Source organism: Pithys albifrons, chromosome 9 (assembly GCF_047495875.1).
Source record: "Pithys albifrons albifrons isolate INPA30051 chromosome 9, PitAlb_v1, whole genome shotgun sequence".
In the NCBI taxonomy this organism is placed as follows: domain Eukaryota; kingdom Metazoa; phylum Chordata; class Aves; order Passeriformes; family Thamnophilidae; genus Pithys; species Pithys albifrons.
Window position 1 is genome coordinate 16,226,774 of NC_092466.1, and position 21,082 is coordinate 16,247,855.

Consider the following 21,082-nt stretch of genomic DNA (forward strand, 5'->3'; position numbering starts at 1 on the left):
AGGGAGCCATTATCACTTCACACCCAGCCTGAGGGGGGCGGAGCTGCTAATGGGCCATCAACAGCTCAACAACCCCTGGCTCCCAGAGTTAATCACCCATTGTGTGAGTTTCCGCCCAGGGGGAGGGACTGAGTGCTCCCTGAGGGTACATAAGTGGTGGGTAAGAAGACCTCAGTAACCTTCTCGTCGGATCCAGAGCAGCAGCAGGACCTCGACAGCAGGAGATCACCGCTCTCGCCCAGACCACAGCCCTCGCCTGCACCAACAGGTTTTTCTTTTCCTTTTGCTCTGGACTTGGGGGAGCCACAGGGGGTCTCAGCACAAGGGCAAACAAACCCCCCTTGGGTTTGTGCCCCAGGACACTGGGTTATACTGCTGGGGTATTGTGAGTTGAAAGCAATTTCCCTTGTGTATCAGTGTTGTTATTGTAATATTATTATTAAATTTTAGCTCTGACTTATAATCTCTCTCGTGGTGAGTTCATTTTCCCTTGCTGGTTCACCTTCAAACCAGCACAGATATGAAGTGGGGTCTCTTTCTGAACTCAATCATGTCCTATCTTGCTTACATTTTGATAATACATTGTACTTTTCTAAAATGTGACTTTAGAGATGTTTATTTGAAAAATTTTATCTTAAGTTTATTTGAAACTTGAAAATATTTGAAATATCTTTATACTGAAAACCATTCAAAATGTATTTGAAAATTTAGGAATTTTCAAGCTATGCTCACTCACCTGTGAATCAATCTGCTCTGAGTAGTGCAATTTTTCAGTTTACAGACTGATATTTACTAGAAGACCAGTAGGTTTAAAGAGCCCTTCTCTTTTCCTTGACAGTTGGTATGGATGGAGCCTCATAAGACTGAAAAGATAACAGTGAATAATAATTTAATCATAGAATCATAAAGATAATGTTTGGCAGAAACACCTCTAAGACATATAGTTTAATTCTCCATTCAAAGTAGATAAAACTTAAAAGTTAGCTCAGGTTCTCATGTAGTTCAGTTTTGAATATCTGCAAGGACTTTTTCCTCCCATCCTAGTTCTATGTCCTTTTAGCTTTCACCTTGAATGGACCACAGACATGAAACATAAGGGCTGTAATCTAGCCTGAAATAAAACACCAGAAAGTCACTTAAAATAATCCCATGAATCTAAAAGAACAAAATAAAAATTAATACGTATGTAGTGTAAAGTTAAAATTCCTATCTACATAATGGAAAATATATAAATACCATGTTCATAAAAACAAGATATTAGCTTGCACAAAATATATCTGAACTATTGATTAGAGAATATAAGGCACAGTTCATGAAGACTCTGATTATCTAGTCCTGACTCTTTCAGCCTATCCAGAAGTTTAACAAATTTCTAAAAAAAAAAAAAAACCAAACAAAAATAAAAACCACCAAAAAAACCAAAAGCAGAAATAAGAATAAAAGAGAGTCATGACAGATTTTATATCCCTGCAAACTGAAAGTATCCCTACCTCATAAGGAAATTATTACTGTTTGTGCTAGCACTGGAATACTGAGTATTCAGTGCCCTCAGTGCTTGTGTGATGGCCAACCCATAATCGTCTAATTCAAGGAAAGAGAATCTGTCTTCCCCATCACAGAAGAGAGTCCAGGCACCTGATTCCTGAGTATCACTTAAGGAGCAGGTTCCCTCAGTGTAAGAGTTCACTGTACCAAAGTAAACTTTAAATTGTCTCTTGCCTCAGGGCGTGTTGTTATGAACAGCAGTTTTTTGTTCATCTTCGTCAGTGTACACTGTCCAGTCAATGTCTGTGGCATTAACAAGGTAGGGAACTTCACTATGCCCTAACAAAAATGTGATGTATTCAAATATGTAAAGGTTGTTTGTTGTTGTTGAAAAATATCCAAATACTTTTATCATTACTATATGGGTATGAAATGATTTGGTTCAACTAATAGCTAAGCTATGAAAAAAAGGAAATGCAGCTTTCTTTCAAATAGCAAAACTGAGAAACATATTACAGGTTGAAAATGAAAGCAAAGCTGTCATTACCAAGGATTCCTGAGTGAAAAATGACAGGAAGTAATAAAATGTGCTTTGAAAAGTCTTGGAACTCTACCAAATTACCAAGGAGAGTAGTTATTCACAATTAATCAAACTAATAGGTTTTGGATTTCTACTGTTTTCCTTCTATGTGAGTTCATTGGGGTGTAAATAATAGTTGCATATACTATAGTTACATATTCTCAATGTTGCCAGCTGTAAAACTGAATTATTCATGGGAGATAACTTTTTTGATATGTCTTCTTATTCTGAAATGAAAAACTCAGGATTTAGAAGTGATTGTTTAATAGATACTCAGAAAAAATCTGATTGAAAAAAATGGTGATGTTTCATCTTCATAGTTTGGATTTTCTACCTGACCTATATTTTGCAACTTCACATTTTAGATTTCTGGTGCATGAATTTTCAGTAACTGCAGTCTTTGTGGACTACAATTTAATTCTTGAAGCAAGCACTCTTTTCTGTTCTTCGGCTCTTTATAAGGACTAAGATCCATTTTTTTAGCAAGTATTTGTAAAGAAAGACAATATGAGGGTAGATATAACAAGAACAACAACAATGTATGTTTAACGCACTTTAAACATAATACTTTATTTTGAATTTTTCATTGTACAGTCTTGGTAAATAAAGCAAAAATGTAGGGCCCTTAGGATCGATATGCCAAAGCCTTGAGGTTTTATCTTAGAATCTTAACATCTGTGCCTTGCCCTGGCTTTCCCTGACAGTGTTTCCAGATAGTTTTCTGTATGATTGAAAGCAATATTCAGGGTGAATGAATGTCATGTTTGTAATTTGAGGGAACTACTTTTTCATAACTTTAAGGGGTACTGCCTTTTTAACTCATGACCTGTGTCAAACCCTAAAAATACTAGAACCATTTAAAAAATAACAATTAAAATATTTTAAAATGAGAACCAAACTAAAACACAGACTCCTTTCCTTTGCCATGGAGTGCAGTCTTTAGAGGAATTGATAACCTGCTTGTATGCTTTTCACTTTAGAAACTAATTCCTTTTGGGAAACTATTTTCTCTCCTCTGAAAACGTGGGATTGATTTGTTAGTGACAAAAGCTTGGTAACTGAAGAGATTCAGCAGAAAGGGGTTTGTGGTTTCCATGGATCTTCTGCGTAAATGCTTTTCGATTTTAAATGTCCCTCTGGGTCTGTGACTGAATACTTCTCATAGACCAAGGAAATTTAGTAATCAAGATGATATTATTTTTATTTAGTATGTGTTTTCTTCATGTCTTAAACAAGACTGTTTGTCCTCTCACTTTGCCTGAGGATACATCTTGCTGTAGCTGTGTGATTAGATTTTAGATACAGTTGAAAATAAACCCTATTACCTAAATAGATGGAGGGTAGAAGTAAATTGTGATTAGCACATATTTGTAAATCCAGAGATGCAGAGCCTGAAACACTAAATGTTTAATTTTGAGGAAGTAGCACCTAAGCCTTAACTATATTTTGAAGATGAGGCATTTATTACCTTATTAGTAAAATTCTCAGAAAAACACTAGGAACACTTTAATACTTTAAACTTTTAATATTTAAAACCCAATAGAGATACCTCTATATCTGTACACAGTCTAAATATGTCTTGAGTAAGGTGCACGGGTGTCATTTAAGAATATGCATAGGATATGCTAAACAAATCTAGGTAGAGAGAAAAAAATTACTATTGTTTCATAAACATCATAAAAAAGCACTTCATAAGGACATACAAATGTATCAAATATGATTCTATTCAATATTATAATCTATATGTTATATGGTGGCCACAATGCGTGTACTTTTAAAGTCTTTCAGAGAGTAACAGTAACAACCCAGTTATTGCTGTGTGACAGAAACCAGCTGATGCATTCAGCAGTTCTACATACCATTTTGTCTGAAGCTACTTTTCATTTTCAGGGCAGTTCAATGCCACCCTGACGCCCAATCCTGTCAGATCTTGGAAACCAAGGAGGGTCAGCCCCAGTCAGTACTTGGATGGGAGACCTCCTGGGAATACCGGGGGCTGCAGGTTCTAGTCCCGAGGACTTCACTGTCACTGTCCAAGCTCGCTCAGCTGTGGCAGATGAACCTTAGGAGTAAAAGGGTGGGACCCGTTCTACGCATGCTGTGCCTCACCTGAAACATCCACTGCGCAGGCTGGTAGGGCACACCTGTGAGGGGAGGGGCCTTCCCAAATCTTCGTTCGCGAAGCCTCACCATATACATACATATACTTTTCATTTTCATTGAAGAAAGGCTTTTTTTTCTTTTCTCAGAAATGGCAGATTTCGTGGGGTAACATTAAATTTCCCAAGCAGATTACTTTAATGGCCTGTATCAATGAAACAGGCTGTATTAGATGCATGGTGTGTTTTAGAGCCAGCTGAAAAGATAAAACTGCTTTTTACCTTGTCGGACCTCTGTTTTCTCACTACTGTCTTCTCTCTGTATGTAGTAACACTAGCATTCATCATTCAGAATCAGTAAACTAAAGTAAAAACTGGGGTATTAGTGTAGAAAAGCAGGAAATTTTTAATAACAGTGAATTTAATATTCCTGTTCGTTATTTTTTCAACCATTAAAGTTCAGTTTTTCACATTTTGCTTATAATTATTTGTAATGGAAAAACGTAAATTTATTCTTATTTATATTTTTATCTCCTTAAAGAAATAGTTTGTTTAAGGATGAGACTGTTGTTGAGACTTTTCCTATCTAGTAACTTGGCTAGTCAGTCTGAGATGAATAGAGATCACTACACTTCTGTAAGCACAAGACTAGATGGGCAGGTGAATAACAAAGAAAAATATCTCAACATAAGAAAAGGCTGAATTTACAGAGAGATGACATAACTGTGGGGAAAATCTCAAAGGGACCTTGTAAGCTTTTGGACACCAAAGACAATCATAAGACAAAAACAGTAGGAAATCACATTTCAGTTTTTCTTGTTCCCACATAGAAGTTCAGTATAGAAGGCTGAGATTCTTTATCACCTGCCCTCTCAAACAGAGGTTTAATTTTGCATCAAAGATACAAGACTTGCAAAAAATGTGCAAATTTAAAATGTAGTTTTTGTGGAAATGCACATCTTTGAGGTATTTCTTGTGTTTTTCACTTCTAAACAATTTCAGCTCCCTGTGGCACTGTGGGCAAAGATCTTGCCCTTCATGTAAGATCATTGATTTATGTAAGAGAAAAAGGGTTAGAATACATGAACTTATAAGACAGAGGTAGCGTGATCGCTCTCAACATGGTTCCCAGGAGTTCCTGTATTCTCTTTTCATTTGCACACATCTGTCTTAAATGTTCAGCTGAGCAAATCTAAGACCAAGCCACCAAGTCTACCAGTAATGTCCCTATTGTCTTACATTGACTGCTTCGTCATTAATATCTTCTGAATCATTTTCTGTGTGTACAGTGAAAGAGTTTAACAGAAAATGAAACTAAGGGCATTACTCATAGATTACCTGTGAATCTCATGCAATTGAAATTATTTAGCTCTAACTTGGCAATATAAATCATAATAAAAATTAAGTCTTCATAAAATCTTTTTTGAATACAACAAATATACTTCATACCTAAACCCCAAAGTACACCAAGTAGTGAATAAATAACCTCTGAATCAACTCTCCAGAGGTTCTTCAGTGAAAGCTGAAAATACTGTATTTTCAGGTGATGCAAAAATTGGAAACTAAGGACCTGAATGGTCTGTTTAAAATTTTAATACATTACTGCAGAAGAAGAAACAGTCTTCTTGACAAAAAATGTTGCCTACAAAGCAAGTAAGTGTCAAACTCAACAATGCATGAAACACAGGGGGATTCAGGTAGTTGTGTTGGTGACTGCCATAATAAAATGTGAGATTGACATAAATTCCTTTTTAAAAATATGATTTAAAAAAATCAGTCATGGGAGAACCACCTGTCAGTGACTTTCACAATCAAACCAAATTAAAATATATGTCCTTCTGCTAGTGATTTCATTTGCTTCCTTTGGCGGTCTTAATGAAATATTACCTCAAGTAAAACCAAAGAAATCCATATTTCTATTTAAGATTCAAGGTGGTTCTACTGACAGTCATAAAACATTGATATTAATATAATGTGAACTGCATGTTAAATATGTGACAGTATAAGGGTACAGCACTTATTATCACTCTTTTTGCATTTTTTACTTTTCATTTCACTTTCATATTATATAAAATGCCATTGTAAAATATAGAGTCTTATCAAAATTTCTTGTCGAGGGTTGATAGTTAATGGTTCTTTTCTCCCCTTTGAAAGGCAGAAGGACATCCTCACGGTTATTGACTTTCTAAAGGTGTGCTGCACTCCTCAGTGAAGCAGTTGTGTTTGATTCAGTAGGCTGGAACTGCAAAATAATTTCAGCGAACAGCTCTCCTCCAGAGGAGTCAAATGCCTGGGGAAAAAATGAGGTAGCAATGAATAGCTCCAAACAAGAGTGTCAGTCATTTTACTACTAGAAATTAACTGTGAAAACAGAATTGAAATGTCTATTGTGTTCCCTAGGGATAAAATAATTGTGCAAATAGAAAATACTCAAAGCATGAGTTTTATTTCTCCCCCTATTACTTCTTTCTAAGCATTAACATAAGGTTTACTCTCTCTCTGAGCTTCTTGCTCTTTTTAAACCTTTTCAATTATAGATTCTTTAAGAACTAGTAATAAATTTATTTTCTCACTCATCGACATGGTGCTTAATATGTTAGTTCTTTCCTTCAGAAGTGCATTCAGCATGGATACCTTCTTACTCTGACTTATGTTATTTATTCATTAAACTAAGCAGAAAGAGAAGTCAATAGAGCTAAAGTACAGCGTGGAATACACTGTAAGAATCATCTTTATCTTTGATTTCCAACAGTGCCCACGGCATTCTCCAGTACAATAGAAAAAAAGTCAAGGTGTCACTTGCTTCTTAGATACAATATCTCTTCAAGTTAGTCTAGCTCATGAAGAGACAATACAGTTATCTCTGTGTAAATGAATCTCTTTTGTCTTCCTTCTAAATTTTATCTAAACATTTTTTGAGTGCTTCAATTCTTTTCTTGTCTTTCTGTTATATGCATTTTTTTATTTCTGTCCTCCCTTCTGACTCAGACTGTCTTGCATGGTCATGGTAAAGTGATATTATCAGCCTGTAAATTACCTTTCATCTGCAAAATACCAGAGAAGATGTAACGGCCACTCAAGCCTTAAAGGGTGTTCACCAAGGAAGTTGAATAGAAATAGCTCTAGCACAGCTTCTTGTCTTCCTCCATGAGCAGGGCCTAAACTCTCCCAGTACCCAACTGGCAGTGCCTGAGACATCATCTGTCATGGATGGAAAGGCAGAGAAAATCAGGGTGAATATTTAGTGCAGTGGGCTCACTTGAGAGAACCATGTGTCTGTGAAGCCATTTGGTAGGTGAGGTTTTAGCTCTTCTGACACTGTCTAACATTCTTCCACTTTATTGCCCAGGTTCCCATGTTATGAGTCTTTAAGGGCAGATGAAGAGTATTTAAACTTCTTTCTCATATCCGATTTTAATAAAAAATCAGAAACTCATTTTGTCAAATAGAGACCTGGACATCAAGAGTTGAGCAAACAAATCTTCAGAGAGTTTTCTCAATTTTTTATTTTATTCATCTTTCTGTGGTTTAGTGTCTGCCTTTAAATGGAAAAGACTATACATATTGTCACAAGGACATTATGAAGATCAATTAATTAATGTTTGCAAAGCTTTTAAGTTGCAATAAGATCTAAAAAGAATATATATTAAAAAAACCCTGTCCAGTGACCTTTGTTCCCTGTGTGCTGAAAAAGTGAAATGTCTTACAGAAAAAAAGAATATTGCCACATGAAAGGTGCTAGATATGGTTTTCACACAACACTTAATTCTGCTATTATTTAACTTTTAAAGTTTGACTTGCAAAATTAAAGTTTATTTTAGCATTATTAGATTGTTTTGGGGGGTTTGGGGGTATTTGTAGATATATTCAAGATTATCTTGGTATAGGATTCAAAATTATGTAGATTTTTTCCTTAAAGGAAAAGTATATTTTCACAATTCCATCATTTCTACAAATCCTTATATTTATTTTATCAACATTCCCAGGAAAAAGTATCACGAAATGATGCAATACCTGAAAACTTCAGGAAGAATAATGTGAAAATCATTCTCATAAATGCAGTTTTCTACAGAGCAGCTCCTTATCTGTCTGCCTGCCTCCCGGGTACTTGAACTGTGGCATCTGGTTAGCTCAGAAGTTAATGACAATTTTCTGTCTGGATTATTTTCACAAAGATGTTAAAATCAAATCTCAGCTTAAGGAAAAACAAAGGGGAAAGTAATCTTCTGTGACTCCTCTTTTATTTTCATATTTATTTTGCAAGTGGCTAGTCGGTTGACTTCTCTTCCTATATGAACTGTGCCCTAGACATGAGCACAGATAAATTGATAAATCTTTTTTGTTTTGTACTAGGGGACAGAAAAAAAGAATGCTTCACTGGTATCTTTATATATATATATATCTAACATGCACCTTCCTAGATTTGTGCATGCAGAGAGGAATACAGTTAAATATACATACACATTAATCAAGTAATTTCTGCAATAAAGACTATTTGAAGCTTTTAAATCACTTCTTGATACATTACCATTTTGCCAGCCTCTGCATTAAAAAAAAACCTTATAGTCAGTCTTGCATTACCCCCTGAAAGCCAATTTTTTCTTTTTGGAAAAATTCAAATCAACATTCCTAATCTGGAAATAGTTTGGGGCTAGAGAATAGTCAGAGAGTCAAGCAAGAAATTCATCACTGGGTAGAACTCTCCTTTTACTTGCTGACTTACTGAGTAACATTTATGAAAATAAACTTAGCAGAATATAGTGTATGTTAAGTTATCAGAATGGATGCTTCCTGCAGGCTATTGCAGTCATTCTTGCTGACATTATCCTGTTTCTCTCAGATTGGTTATGTAGCTCCCAGTATTTTGTGGTAGAGGTTGCCTTACAAGAGGAGTTCTTGCCGAAAGGAAGATGGAAAACAGTAAGCCATGATGTCAACAGGGGGACGCGACCCCAGGCAGCGTCTGCTGCTCTGTTGGGGGAGTTGTGTTTATGTCAGTACATATAATAAAAAATGTTGTATTTACTGGTCTCAGGCAGCAGTGACAGAAACTTAGGGGCTGCCTTTAATGTTCAATGAGTATGATTCCTCCACCACAAATTACTGCCCATCATTTGCACACGTCTGCAGAGCCTGGTTTTGAGGCCATAAGCATTGCCTGCGCTGCAGCCGAGAGGTGTGAGTGCAGCATGCTGAGGCCTACCAGGCTAGCTTTAATCTAATTAGCTGGGATGACAATATTAGTGAAGATATGGTAGAATGAGCTCCAGTAAATAAATGTATGCTGATGTGAAAGCCTGTTGGGAATCATCCCTGGGTGGCCAGCAACAACAATGTACAAATTTTAGAACCTCTGTCCAAGGGCTATTCAAGCAACAGCTTGGCAGTTGTTTCAAAGCCCCAAATCATCCCACAGACAGTTTATAGTTTTTCCTGTAAAACAATTTTAAAACATTATATAAATTAACCACTTGTCAAGATGATATTTTAGCTGGACATAAAGTTTTAATTTTCTCTCTGGGGTTTTCCAGTCTGTAAAGGTTCACATGCACAACTTCCATGCCCACAGCCACTCCCTCTGCGTTGGCAGCTCCATCGTAGCAGTCACGTCTGTCAGAGCAACGTTCCTCTGTCTTCTCACTGCTGCCTACAGGGTTCCAGTACTAGTACCCTGAGTATTGTCGTTTGCGTTCTTGAATGGTAAGAGTAGCACAAGCAGATTAAATTGGCTCAAGTTACTGCATGTTCTTTTGTGAAGGGGAGACAGCCCACTGGTGGAATGAGAAATACTAGAAAACTACTCAGAAGCAGATAAGATAATTGGAAGACAAAAGCTGGTTATTGAACCAAAGGATGTAGACCTTTAGAGCTTTAAAACTGAAAGGTAGTCATGAGAGGAATTAGTAAATAAAAGTTAGGGCAAACAGTGTAGGAAAAGGATTTGTCATTGCTTTCAAATTAAGAAAATGTACTTGGGGCGAAGTTGGTTGAAAAACCTGTACCTACTCAGTCTACAAGGTTCATTCCTCTAGTACTGCTTTATTATATTGTTCTGTGAATGAGCATTACTGGACAGGAGCATTGCCCGGTATTTTTGCTCTTGGATGGCTAAAAGATACCAACAGGTGTCTGCAGCAGCAAAAGCAGCAGAACCCAGCATCTCTGCAGTTAAAACCCTTACAGCTGAACCACAGCTGAACTGGGCTGGAAAATCTACTCTGTGTACATGCCCAGGCTAGGCTGTATAAAATACCAGTGGATGCTAGTTTTAGGACTGCATGGGGAATAGCAAGCATGGGCTCCTCCTCCACAAGTCAGGCTTTGTAGGGAGGAGTCAGTCACTGGCAAGACTTAGTGAATACTGGGAGGGCACTAACCTAATCAGGGGATCCTTCAGATAAGATTATATTCTTCTTGCTCCTGCTTGCACTCACAGAGAGCCAATTGTGTTTCTTGGGCTTGGAGATAAAACCTGGATGCCATGATCTGCCCAGACCCTTCATTTCCACTACGAGAGAGGTGCCCTATGTTTAAACATAGCATGGGAGTTAAGGATTTTCCTTGTGGTCTTGAACACTTAATTTCTCCTTGTTTTCTCATCTGTACAACAGGGATAATAATGTTTATTGAACACACGGGGCTGTAAGGCTATATTAATTAATGTTATAAACCCTTTTGATTCTCTTTGAGAAAAGGTTTTCTAGAAGTATGAAGCATAGCTATTTGTCATCTTCATTTTTGTTACTTTTTATTCATGCACTATCAGTTTTACTGCAGCTTTTTTCTTCAGAATGATTTGTCCTAGTCATCTCATCTGTGTAAAAAAGAAATTGATAACAACCAGTGACTGCATAGAAAGTAAAGTTTGGAAAGACTGGTCTAAATTTAGTACTTTTCAGTGTATTGCCTCGTAACTAGCATGTATATGGAACTTCTCGATCACTATTTCTTGTCCTTGGTGACTTTCCAGTATGGTCTTTTCTTCCTTATATACTGTTTAAGGTATCCACAAGGTCACAAAAACAGACAAGAGTATGCATTTCTGTTCTTACAATTTAACTTTCTTATCTTTGATTGTATTTTCTGTTTGGTCTGTTTTAATCCCATTCGTCTCGTGATGGCTTTTCTTCTATTTGACAGCTTTTTTTTTTCCCTTTACCCTTCAAGAATCCTGAATCCACCAATGAAGAATTGCTTGTATATACTGTCATCTTTATTTCCTATTTTACTTTTTTTTTCCCCCCAACAAGACAGAGCAGGCAGTGTGCTGTGCTGGATATCAGTACAGTGCACCTCAGGTACACTGAAACCATTTGACTTCATCTTCTATCATTTCTGGACTGAATTTTCATGCCCTTAGCATTGAGCAATGACAGGAATTTGGCTAGATTTTTCCACATTTCTGAAGCACTGTGTAGCTAAGTGTTTCTAGAGCATCTGATGTTACTTGTGTTCAGCAGCCTGCTGGAAGTGTGAGATATGAAGTAGATTGTCTAATACCCAAATACTGGCTTGTCTGAGACTTTAGATAAGGATTGATTTAAATGTATCCAATCTGTAAAAAGTGATGGCACTGCAAAAAATTAAATTACAGGTTGCATTGTAGGTAAATTCTATGGTGTAATCACTTCAGATGAGTTTGAAGTGCAGTTTCCTATACTTGCTTCTGTATTTCTATTTTTCTGCTCCTTACTATTTCTTAGATAAATTGGGATTAACTTTTCTATGCCTCATTGCTTTACCCTAGTAATTTCCTGAATTTCAGAAATGCCATTGAACGTGTCTTTGTTAAAAATAATAATAAGCTATTTAACTAGCTTATTCAACATGCTCAAGTCAAAAGATATGTACAACCATTAAACTGTAGCGACTGAATGGATTTTGAAGGAAGGCAGCTTGTTCATTGGAATTTTTTGAGCTCTACAGAATAAGTCAAGTTGAACAAAAACTATATATACTCAGTCACTTTGAATTTATAAAATCTGAAAGGTTTTTCTCTGGTCTGTTTACAACTTAGAGCATTAGGACAAAGAAGAACTGTAAATGTTAACATGAACATTTCTGAGCCCTGACCCCTAATTCTGCTTCAGAAGGAGGTGGGAAAAGAGGCTAAATTCTTGTTTATTTAATCCTACTATTACTCTGTGTAAAAATCCTACATTGCAATCATGATGAAATTTCCCAACATTCATCACACATTGTGGAAACCTAGTGGTCAGATTCTGATTCAGAAGGTGTCCCACACGTTATCAGGTTCCTCTCAGTCCTGGTGGACAGCATAATAGCTGTGACTGGCAAGTGTCTGTTCCTCTGCATAGTATTTTCCAAACCAAAGAAGTGGCTTGCAAAGAAGCTAATTTTGTCTGCCAAGAGAGGAGTGTTGGTCAAATCAGGAAATGAGTCAGGATCTTCAGAGAAACAGCTGAGCTTCTAGGAGCGGTGGAACATTTTCCCTATTGCCACTGGGCAGAATTGCTTCCTACTGCAGTACTGGGGGCTGATGCTCTCCACCTCAGAGACCTCAGCGGTGGACGCGCTGTGCTCCATGCATAATTCTGTGTTTTGCTTATATAAATGGAAAATGTGATGATGATTTATTTTTCTGAATTTGGATATAGGCATGCAGGATGCCAACTTCTGTGAGACATCCCCTGGGACTTTAATGTAGCCTGATGATCATACATTGCAATGACCACTGCTTCCAGGTAGTTCAGTGGCATTTAACAAGTTAAAGCAGTGTGAAACTGTGTGCTTTCTGTCTTACAATGCAAGTCTTTATAGAAAGAATAACACTTTTTTGGATATTCATGAGATCTTGCTGAAGTCTTAGAAGCTTTCACATTTTAATGCATTTGCAAGGCTGGGTGTTGAAAGAGTAAAGAAAGGTGTGGTATATGCAAAGGACATTTCTGCAATAGTAACTACCTTTACTAAAGTTGCAAGTCAAGAGTTTGTTAAAAGTGAGTCCATATAAATATTATCTATTAAGCTTTCTGCTCTTTGCTTCATAAAGTTCAGTGCTTATTGTGATAATATTTTATTCTTCACTTTTCTGGTTTTAGGAGCATGTTTAATGTTTCAGTAATATTTTATTCTCAAAATTCATGAAGAAGGTACAATTATTTAAAAAGCAGTATTTGACTACAAGTCAGGCAAATTAAAATATCCATCATTATCTCTCAACAGATTTTACCTGATTAGTGGTGGAGTTCCTTTCATTATATGTGGGATTACAGCAGCAACCAATATCAATAATTACGGGATTGAAGGCAATGCACCATAGTAAGTAAAATTATTATCATAAAACTTTTAAGGAAATAATATTCTTTTTCTTATGCCAATAAATGTAACTGACTTCGTAAAGGGCACCGATGATATTTGTTATGAAATTTTAATAAATATTAGTTGTGAAAGAGCAGTGTCTTAATCTGGGGCTTGCTGCTTCAGCTATACTGATTTGACTCCATACTGGCAATACAATAATTTTCATTTACAGAATTACTCTTCATTTACATCTGAATGAGGGAAGGGATATTAAAAATACCTAATGGATAGCATTTTTAAAGGAGCTATTAATTAATTAAATGTTTTCATTTCATTATCTACCTTATCCTTCAGGTAAATTAAAGCAATTTACAAATAATTATGTGAAAAAAAGGACAAGGAAAAATCTCTCCCCCACCTCCTCCACCCCCGTCCCTCCATGAAAACTCAAGTACTTTGGATTTTCACCACTTGGAAATGCTCCAGTCAGTGTCTTGCAATCCTGACATAGCCCTCTCGTGCCTAGTGAGTTAGTGTTCAACAGACCTCCACAAGCTCTCCAGGCATCACATTGTTACTAATTCTTGGCATGAAGTGAGAGGTATCAATAAAGTACAATAAATCTTTCCAAGTAAATGTAGCAGAAAGTGAATTAGATGGCAAAGTTAAATACAGTGTGTGTAACAGATCAGCATGACAATGACTGGCACACTAATGGGTATTTTTATACTCTGGCAGCACTAGTACTCTGGAGAACATCACTCTTAGTTACTGCTTTGAGCATCTCTTGTAATATGTTTGAAACTGGTTATGTTCTGGGCATGAAAAGTGGCAACCAAGGAGAATGGTTCATAAGGGAGCATCTGGCTCCTTAAAACTATTTTTATAGGTAATTGAAATTTAAATTCTGGTGAGAAATCAGTGCATACCATGGCTACCTGTTTGCTTTGCCTAGGACCCAACTCATATTCATATATTTCCTCAAATTTATCCAATTAAACAGTCATTTACAATCAAGAGTATATTATGAGACTATTATTTATGTTCATAGGTGTGAGACATTTTTCATTTTGGTGCAGTTACAGAGGTTATACTTCTTAGCAAATCAATACCTGGTACAGAAAATAAGGGACAGATGAGGGATGGTTATAAAACTGAGTAAAAATACCGCTTCTAATTCAATGGCAGCTTAGTGAGTTACGTGCCTTACTAATTTTTTATAGTATTAGTACAGTAAATGTAGATGCATAAACTTGGACTTTTTTTACACAACAGATATTTTAAGTGATCCAAAATTACATTCTGCTTGAAATAAGAGCATCCTGAGAGACTATTCCACTGGGGAGCATTCCATTCTCCACTTTGCATCAAATATGCAGCATTCAAATGTACTTCAAGTATTCATGTAGCTTTGTGTTCTCTGCTTACCCACTTAAATATAGGTGGTAACTTACCTATCTTCTCACAGATATCTTTCAGAGAATCTTTTCTTATGCCTGTCTGACCCCAAATTATATACTCTTTGTAGTGTTTCTAGGTTCATTAATATGTGAATGTACATTTTTGTTTAAGTTAGATTTCAAAAATTCAGATACGTTTTTCTGCTTTTTTTTTGTGATAATACCCAGTGGGACTGTATCTATTTAGCTGAGAGGTTTCTCAGCCTGGGAGAAAAAGTCATTCTGCCCTTTTTATAGTAACTTGTAGATAATTTCTGGCTTGACAAGAATGTGATACCAGAAGTTTCCTCACTGGAATTGGAGGGGCTGCAACTAATCACACATGCCTAAATGAGTATGAAGTGTCACACAGTGTCATTTTTAGAGCTGGAATGGATAATGACAGATCACCTGGTCTGCTTTCTGACCCAGTGGGGAATTAGCTATATCCAAAGCATTCTTGACAGTTATTTATCTGAGGTGCTTTAAATGCTCCCATAATGGATAGACCACACTTCATTCCAACAGCTTATTATCCTAATTGTCCTAACAGCTAGGAAACATTTCAAAAAAATCTAATCTAAATTTTTCTTGCTGCAGTTTAAGCCCATTACTTCCTGTCCTAGTCCAAGAGATAAGGAAAGTAACTTATTCCTCTTTCCAGAAATCCATGCAATATTTACAGTATAGAACCTAATAACAGCTGTACTAGCCTGTACTGCCAGTTCAGTTCCCTGTCTGTAACCATGGCTAAAAAGAGACCGTAGGGAAGAGGCAAAACTAGGCAAATATTCCTCCTCCCTTCGACCCATGTTCTCCCAGTTTCTATCTAGGATTTCATTAGCCAGAAGTGTGTTTGTTTAGATCACTCATCCTCAGGACAGTTCTGTTAGACTCATACTGCCCTGTAAACTACTTTAAGCTGTTCTAGAACAGTTATGGTTATATTATTTAAAGCCTAGAAAACTGTGGTCATGCTAAAATGTTATTATGCTACCAACATATTACAAAGAGACCATCAGTTTCCTTAATTTTCCAGTGGACATTCAATTTGATGTAAATCAAATCCTAGGAACTTTAGAAACAGTGCAGAATTCAGAAATGGCATATGTCTTTTGGGTCCACTCACTGCAGAAAAGGGTGACTGTTCAATTGGAAGTCTTTTTTCAGCATCTCTTGTTACTCAAGGTTGTTCTTAGGCAAAAAGAAAATTCTGTAAGAACAATTTTCAGGCTTAAGAATACATATCAATGTTTGCTGTTACAAACCATTGAAATCTGTACATTTCTGTTGCTCACACAGACTGTATAAACTAATGCCTCATTTGCTTTTTAATCAAAGTATTAGTGCTGACATTTTTAGTAGTTAAAAAAAAAGGGTTGGCATAAATTGTCTTATACTTCACTGCAATTCCAGAGTCTAAACTGACCTACATTTCTTGGAAAATTTCAGCTTTAATAGTCTGGAAATTATACTAGACATTTTATTCTATTAAAAAATAAGAAAGTGATGCCTCAGCTTGATTGATATTAGCCGCACTCTCTTTTCTCCACAACAAGCAAATCTGAATTTCTGAGATACTGTTGTGATATACTTGTCAGACATCAGTCAGTTGTCCATCACATCTAATGTGGACTCTAAAATGTTCTTGACTCTTTTTCTTTGTTGTTTTCAGTTGCTGGATGGCATGGGAGCCCAGTCTCGGTGCTTTCTACGGACCAGTAGCATTCATTGTGCTAGTCACCTGTGTTTACTTCCTCTGCACATACGTGCAACTGAAGCGCCATCCCGAACGCAAGTATGAGTTAAAGGAAAAGACAGAAGATCCACAGAGAATTCCAACTACTGATGTGGTCCATGGTCATATTACAGACTCTGTGTCCGTTCCCCAGGCAACCTGTTCCATGATTTCTTCTTCCTTATTGGAAAATGAGCATTCATTTAAGGCTCAGCTTCGAGCCGCAGCATTCACTTTGTTCCTCTTTACTGCCACTTGGACCTTTGGAGCACTTGCAGTATCGCAAGGTCATTTCTTGGATATGATATTTAGCTGCCTTTATGGAGCCTTCTGTGTGACCTTGGGGCTTTTCATCCTGATCCATCACTGTGCAAAACGAGATGATGTTTGGCATTGCTGGTGGTCCTGTTGCCCATCCAGAAGAAACACCTATTCTGTCCAAGTTAATGTGCGCCCAAAGGTTAATGTCAATGGTGACACTCAAGTTCATGCACCATGTCTTCAGGAATCACCATGTCCCAACAAATCAGCTGTGTTTAATCATCCAGCAGCCAGCCACTGCAAACTCACTAACCTCCAAGTGGTTCAAAATCATGTTAATTGCCTTTCACCTGTGACACCATGTTGTGCAAAGATGCACTGTGATCAACTACTTGATGATGAAGCCCACATTCATGTCCACAATGAGGGAACCTTCAGACCCAATATGCACATCCACAGATGTCTGAAAAGCAGAACTAAGCCACGTTACTTCAGTCGGCATAGGTCTGCAGGGGAAAGAGAGTATGCCTATCACATCCCTTCGAGTATTGATGGCAGCATTCACAGTTCACATACAGACAGTCCCCACAGTACACATGATAGCCAGTCAGGTCACAGACGGGCCTGCTGCTCAAAAAGTGATCCATATCCTACTGTCAACCAGCCCGAAAGTAGTGACACAAGTACTGTAATATATAGCTGTGGTAAAATGCCAGAAAGTGACACTGTGCACCATCCAGCTCATTTTGAAATGCACCCACGGACACAGTCATTGCCATTTAATACAACAAATCACAATGGAATTCTCAAGGGAAACGTGCATGAAGCCATGATATACAGCTCAGATAGTACAGGAAATATCAAAACTGGGCCTTGGAAAAATGAAACTACTGTGTAGTTCATGGGCCATCATAATGTGTTTTTTGCCCTAAACCATCATTATCTTTGTTTTTATCCCAAAATAAACAATATTATGTATTTGTGTAGCTCATCAGTAAATTGTGCAGCTTTTCATCTTTATTTTTCTTAATAAGAGTCTAAAAAAGAGGGATAGTGACAGTTTTAAAGTGAAGTTATTTTTAAAAGAAAGTTATAAAATTATTCTGAAAGATAATGAGAAAATGAATTCTAGACAGTTGAATATGAGAGGCAATATCCTTTTGTTATACAGAACATTTCTTTAGAAACACATAATTTACATTCATTGTTTTCACTTTTGTTCCATAGTAACTTCAGACACTTTTTTATAAACATATCAGCGTCTTAAACTTTTACTTATTTATTTTTGTAGCAAAATATTATTACTGTGCCATGGATTTTAATTAGAAGTGGCTAGGGTAGAAATGATAAACCGGATTTTATAAAATTGCAGCTTTTTAGATCTACAAAAGTGATACTGCCTCTAAAGATCTTCTGTAGCATATGGCCTGTAAAGTCATGTAATGTACAGTCTTTGTTCTGTCCTTTTCCTTGTTGGAGATAAGTGCTAGGTAGTGTCTCTGTTACATCTTTGGTGCTGTATCAGTTGTATTTTGCATGACATACATCAGGATATACCATTTGCTGTTTTCTAGTGTTACATGTGTTAAAAAAAGAACAAAAAAAGTGTTGTAAAAGGCTGTGAAAAACCCTTGATATTAATCTAGAGCATTATAAACATACAGGAAAAAAAATCACTCTGCACTAGTTTAAGTGGCACAATCCTTTATATAAGGTTATATGATAGCTTTGATAAGGGTCCACTCTAATGTCTTTTCAGAGCATGCACTACTCATTGTATGTGACACTGTGCGGTGTAATAGCAATTGTCTCAGCAAGTTTTACACTTCTTTGTAAAGTATGCCTTTTGAACAAATCTGTAAGCTGTTTCATGATAACCTTTCCACATCTGTTAAGGTAGAGCGGTTTTACCATTAACTCTTTGAGGACTACAGTTATTTTCTTAAAGTAGCTTATTCTAGTTCAGAGACACTGTATATATGATATTGTCTATTAAGTTACATGATCAGTGTAGTCCAGAGTTGTCAGGAAGAGGAAGTTCAGTAATTTTCAACAAACACACCTTCTTAGAGTCCATCTATTAATTTTACCACTTGCTTTCTGAAAACCCATTTCCTCCCCTAGGAAATTTCAGATTGTCTTCATCCTTTAATGCAAATTTAACCTTCAGAGAAGTTCTTTATGCTCATGATTTCTGCTGAATTGTAGGGCATTCCAGGGTCAGTTCCATTCTCTATTAACAAGGCTCTTGGCAAGAAATTTTTTCATGTTTCTGTGAACATCTGGACACAAAGCATCAACTCACAGTTCAGAACTGCATCATAATTATCCCTATATGAAATAAAACCACTTTTTACAAATAGGAAGGGTGCAGAATAATAACAGATTGCAGAAAGTGAATGGGAGCATAGAGCTGTGAGAAAAATGTCTCCAGTGGAAAGTGAACAGTGCATCCAGAAATGAGAGAAAAAGCACAATTCTGTATGGCCATGTGAGTAAGTTTGCTGTGATGTCTTAACACAGACTTTTGTAATTGCAGAGAGGAAACAGAAAATTCCCTTGAGAGATCATCAGTCTGTGGTTCTTTGTGTATATGTGGCAGAAATCTTAACATAGTTCAGCACATTATTTCTTTCTTATTAGCAGTTTATTAGACTCTACCTTTTTTTAAAAATATGTATGAATACATTTCCTAATAGTGTACATAAAGATGAAAATTATAATTGTTAGAATGTTATAAAAACATGTAAGTCAGATGAATGTGTTCTGCAGTGTTGCAGGTGGGAATTAGTACTCAAAGGGTTAATGCTCAGTATCTGAGTGCAAGAAATCTTGGTTTTCTGTATTTTTGTAAATTTGAAATATATATTGTAAACTCCAGCAGTGCAATGTATCCATCTCAGATTGTGTATTTTTAAAAGGTGAGCAAGAAGAATGCACTAGGTGGTTGTCAAGTTTTAAGCCAATATTCAACAGTTTCATGACTGTTTCTTTAGCTAATACAAAAACTCCACACACCTGAGCTTTATTATGTATATGCTGTATATGCTTGAACTGTCTCTAAACTAAAATACAGTATTTTTCTTTGTTTGCATAATGAAATATTTTCTGTTTCAGAATTGTTTTCTTTTAATACTGCTTTTACTCATCCCACATAGACAGTGAGCCCTAAACAAGCAAAGACATACTGTGAAATGCCACTTCTCTGTGTATCAGCTCTATGTATATGTATATTCTGTAATAGCAAAATCCTAGGAGGTCTGTAGACCATTATGCAAAATATTAAACACACACACACAGAGCCAAGTGAAAATACTCTGTAAGAATCCACTCAGTAAGCTTCTTTATTCAGCTTGTGTTTTAATCACTTCTGTTATTTTGTCTGAGAGGCCAATTCCAGCTTCATGGCTTACAAAGAAGTAAATAGGTGCTGCTTTCCACAGAATATCTTATGGGACAAAACTCTCTGGAATTTAAACATAAAATATTAAAACACTTTTCTTTTCATGTTAAAACTTAATTTAGTGAATATTTCTGGGCTAATTGGAAGAGATGTGGTATGCAATAATCTGTTTGCATATTATTTTTTCAGAAAATATACAGTATATCTACAGAGTAGGAGATGTGATATTAAATAAATATAAAAATGTTTTGTAACATCAAATTTGACCAAAATGCTTATTGTGCTTTTAATTTTTGTTTTTCCTTAAGATAAATGAGATAATTTCAATGCTTTGGAAGTCTGATTTTGATTTATTGTGGGGGTTTGGTCAATTATAGTCAGTGAACCATTACTACTTTACCTGATTTTATTCCCTCTAAAGATAAAAGTCAATGAAATAACCAGAGGATAAGAGATATATTGTCCTTGTAAATTCCTTATGGACATAAACATGTAACATATTTCAAAGTTGACTTTAGTTTTGGTGATTCATTGATGACATAAAAATTACTGGGCAGATTTTACTGTTCACTTTCTGTGTGAGATTAAGCAAGAGAAATTTCATTTAAAAAAAGATAATTTTCAGAGAATGATGTAATCAACAGGAATCTGAAGGGTTATTACAGTAGTGCCACTATAAAAATATGCTCTTACTGTAGTGCTGTTTCCTGCATATAGAAATTCCAGTCTTTGTGACCGAATTGGAAGTCACATGGACCATTTACAAGAATTCCTACCCAGCCTCATATAAAGAATTTCAGTGTAAAAATAAAC

The 21,082-nt window shown here is 36.3% G+C and overlaps 1 protein-coding gene across 2 annotated transcripts in view; it reads left to right on the forward strand.

Moving 5' to 3' along the window:
- Positions 1 to 20,596, forward strand: part of LOC139675766 (adhesion G protein-coupled receptor A3-like) — a 264,407-nt gene extending 243,811 nt beyond the window's left edge. For both annotated transcript variants that reach the window (XM_071563839.1, XM_071563840.1), the window contains 2 exons: positions 13,351 to 13,446; positions 16,543 to 20,596. In XM_071563839.1, the coding sequence (XP_071419940.1) occupies positions 13,351 to 13,446; positions 16,543 to 17,764 (1,318 nt within the window). In that variant the 3' untranslated portion in view covers positions 17,765 to 20,596. The remainder of the gene's footprint in view (positions 1 to 13,350; positions 13,447 to 16,542) is intronic.
- Positions 20,597 to 21,082: the final 486 nt, after the last annotated feature.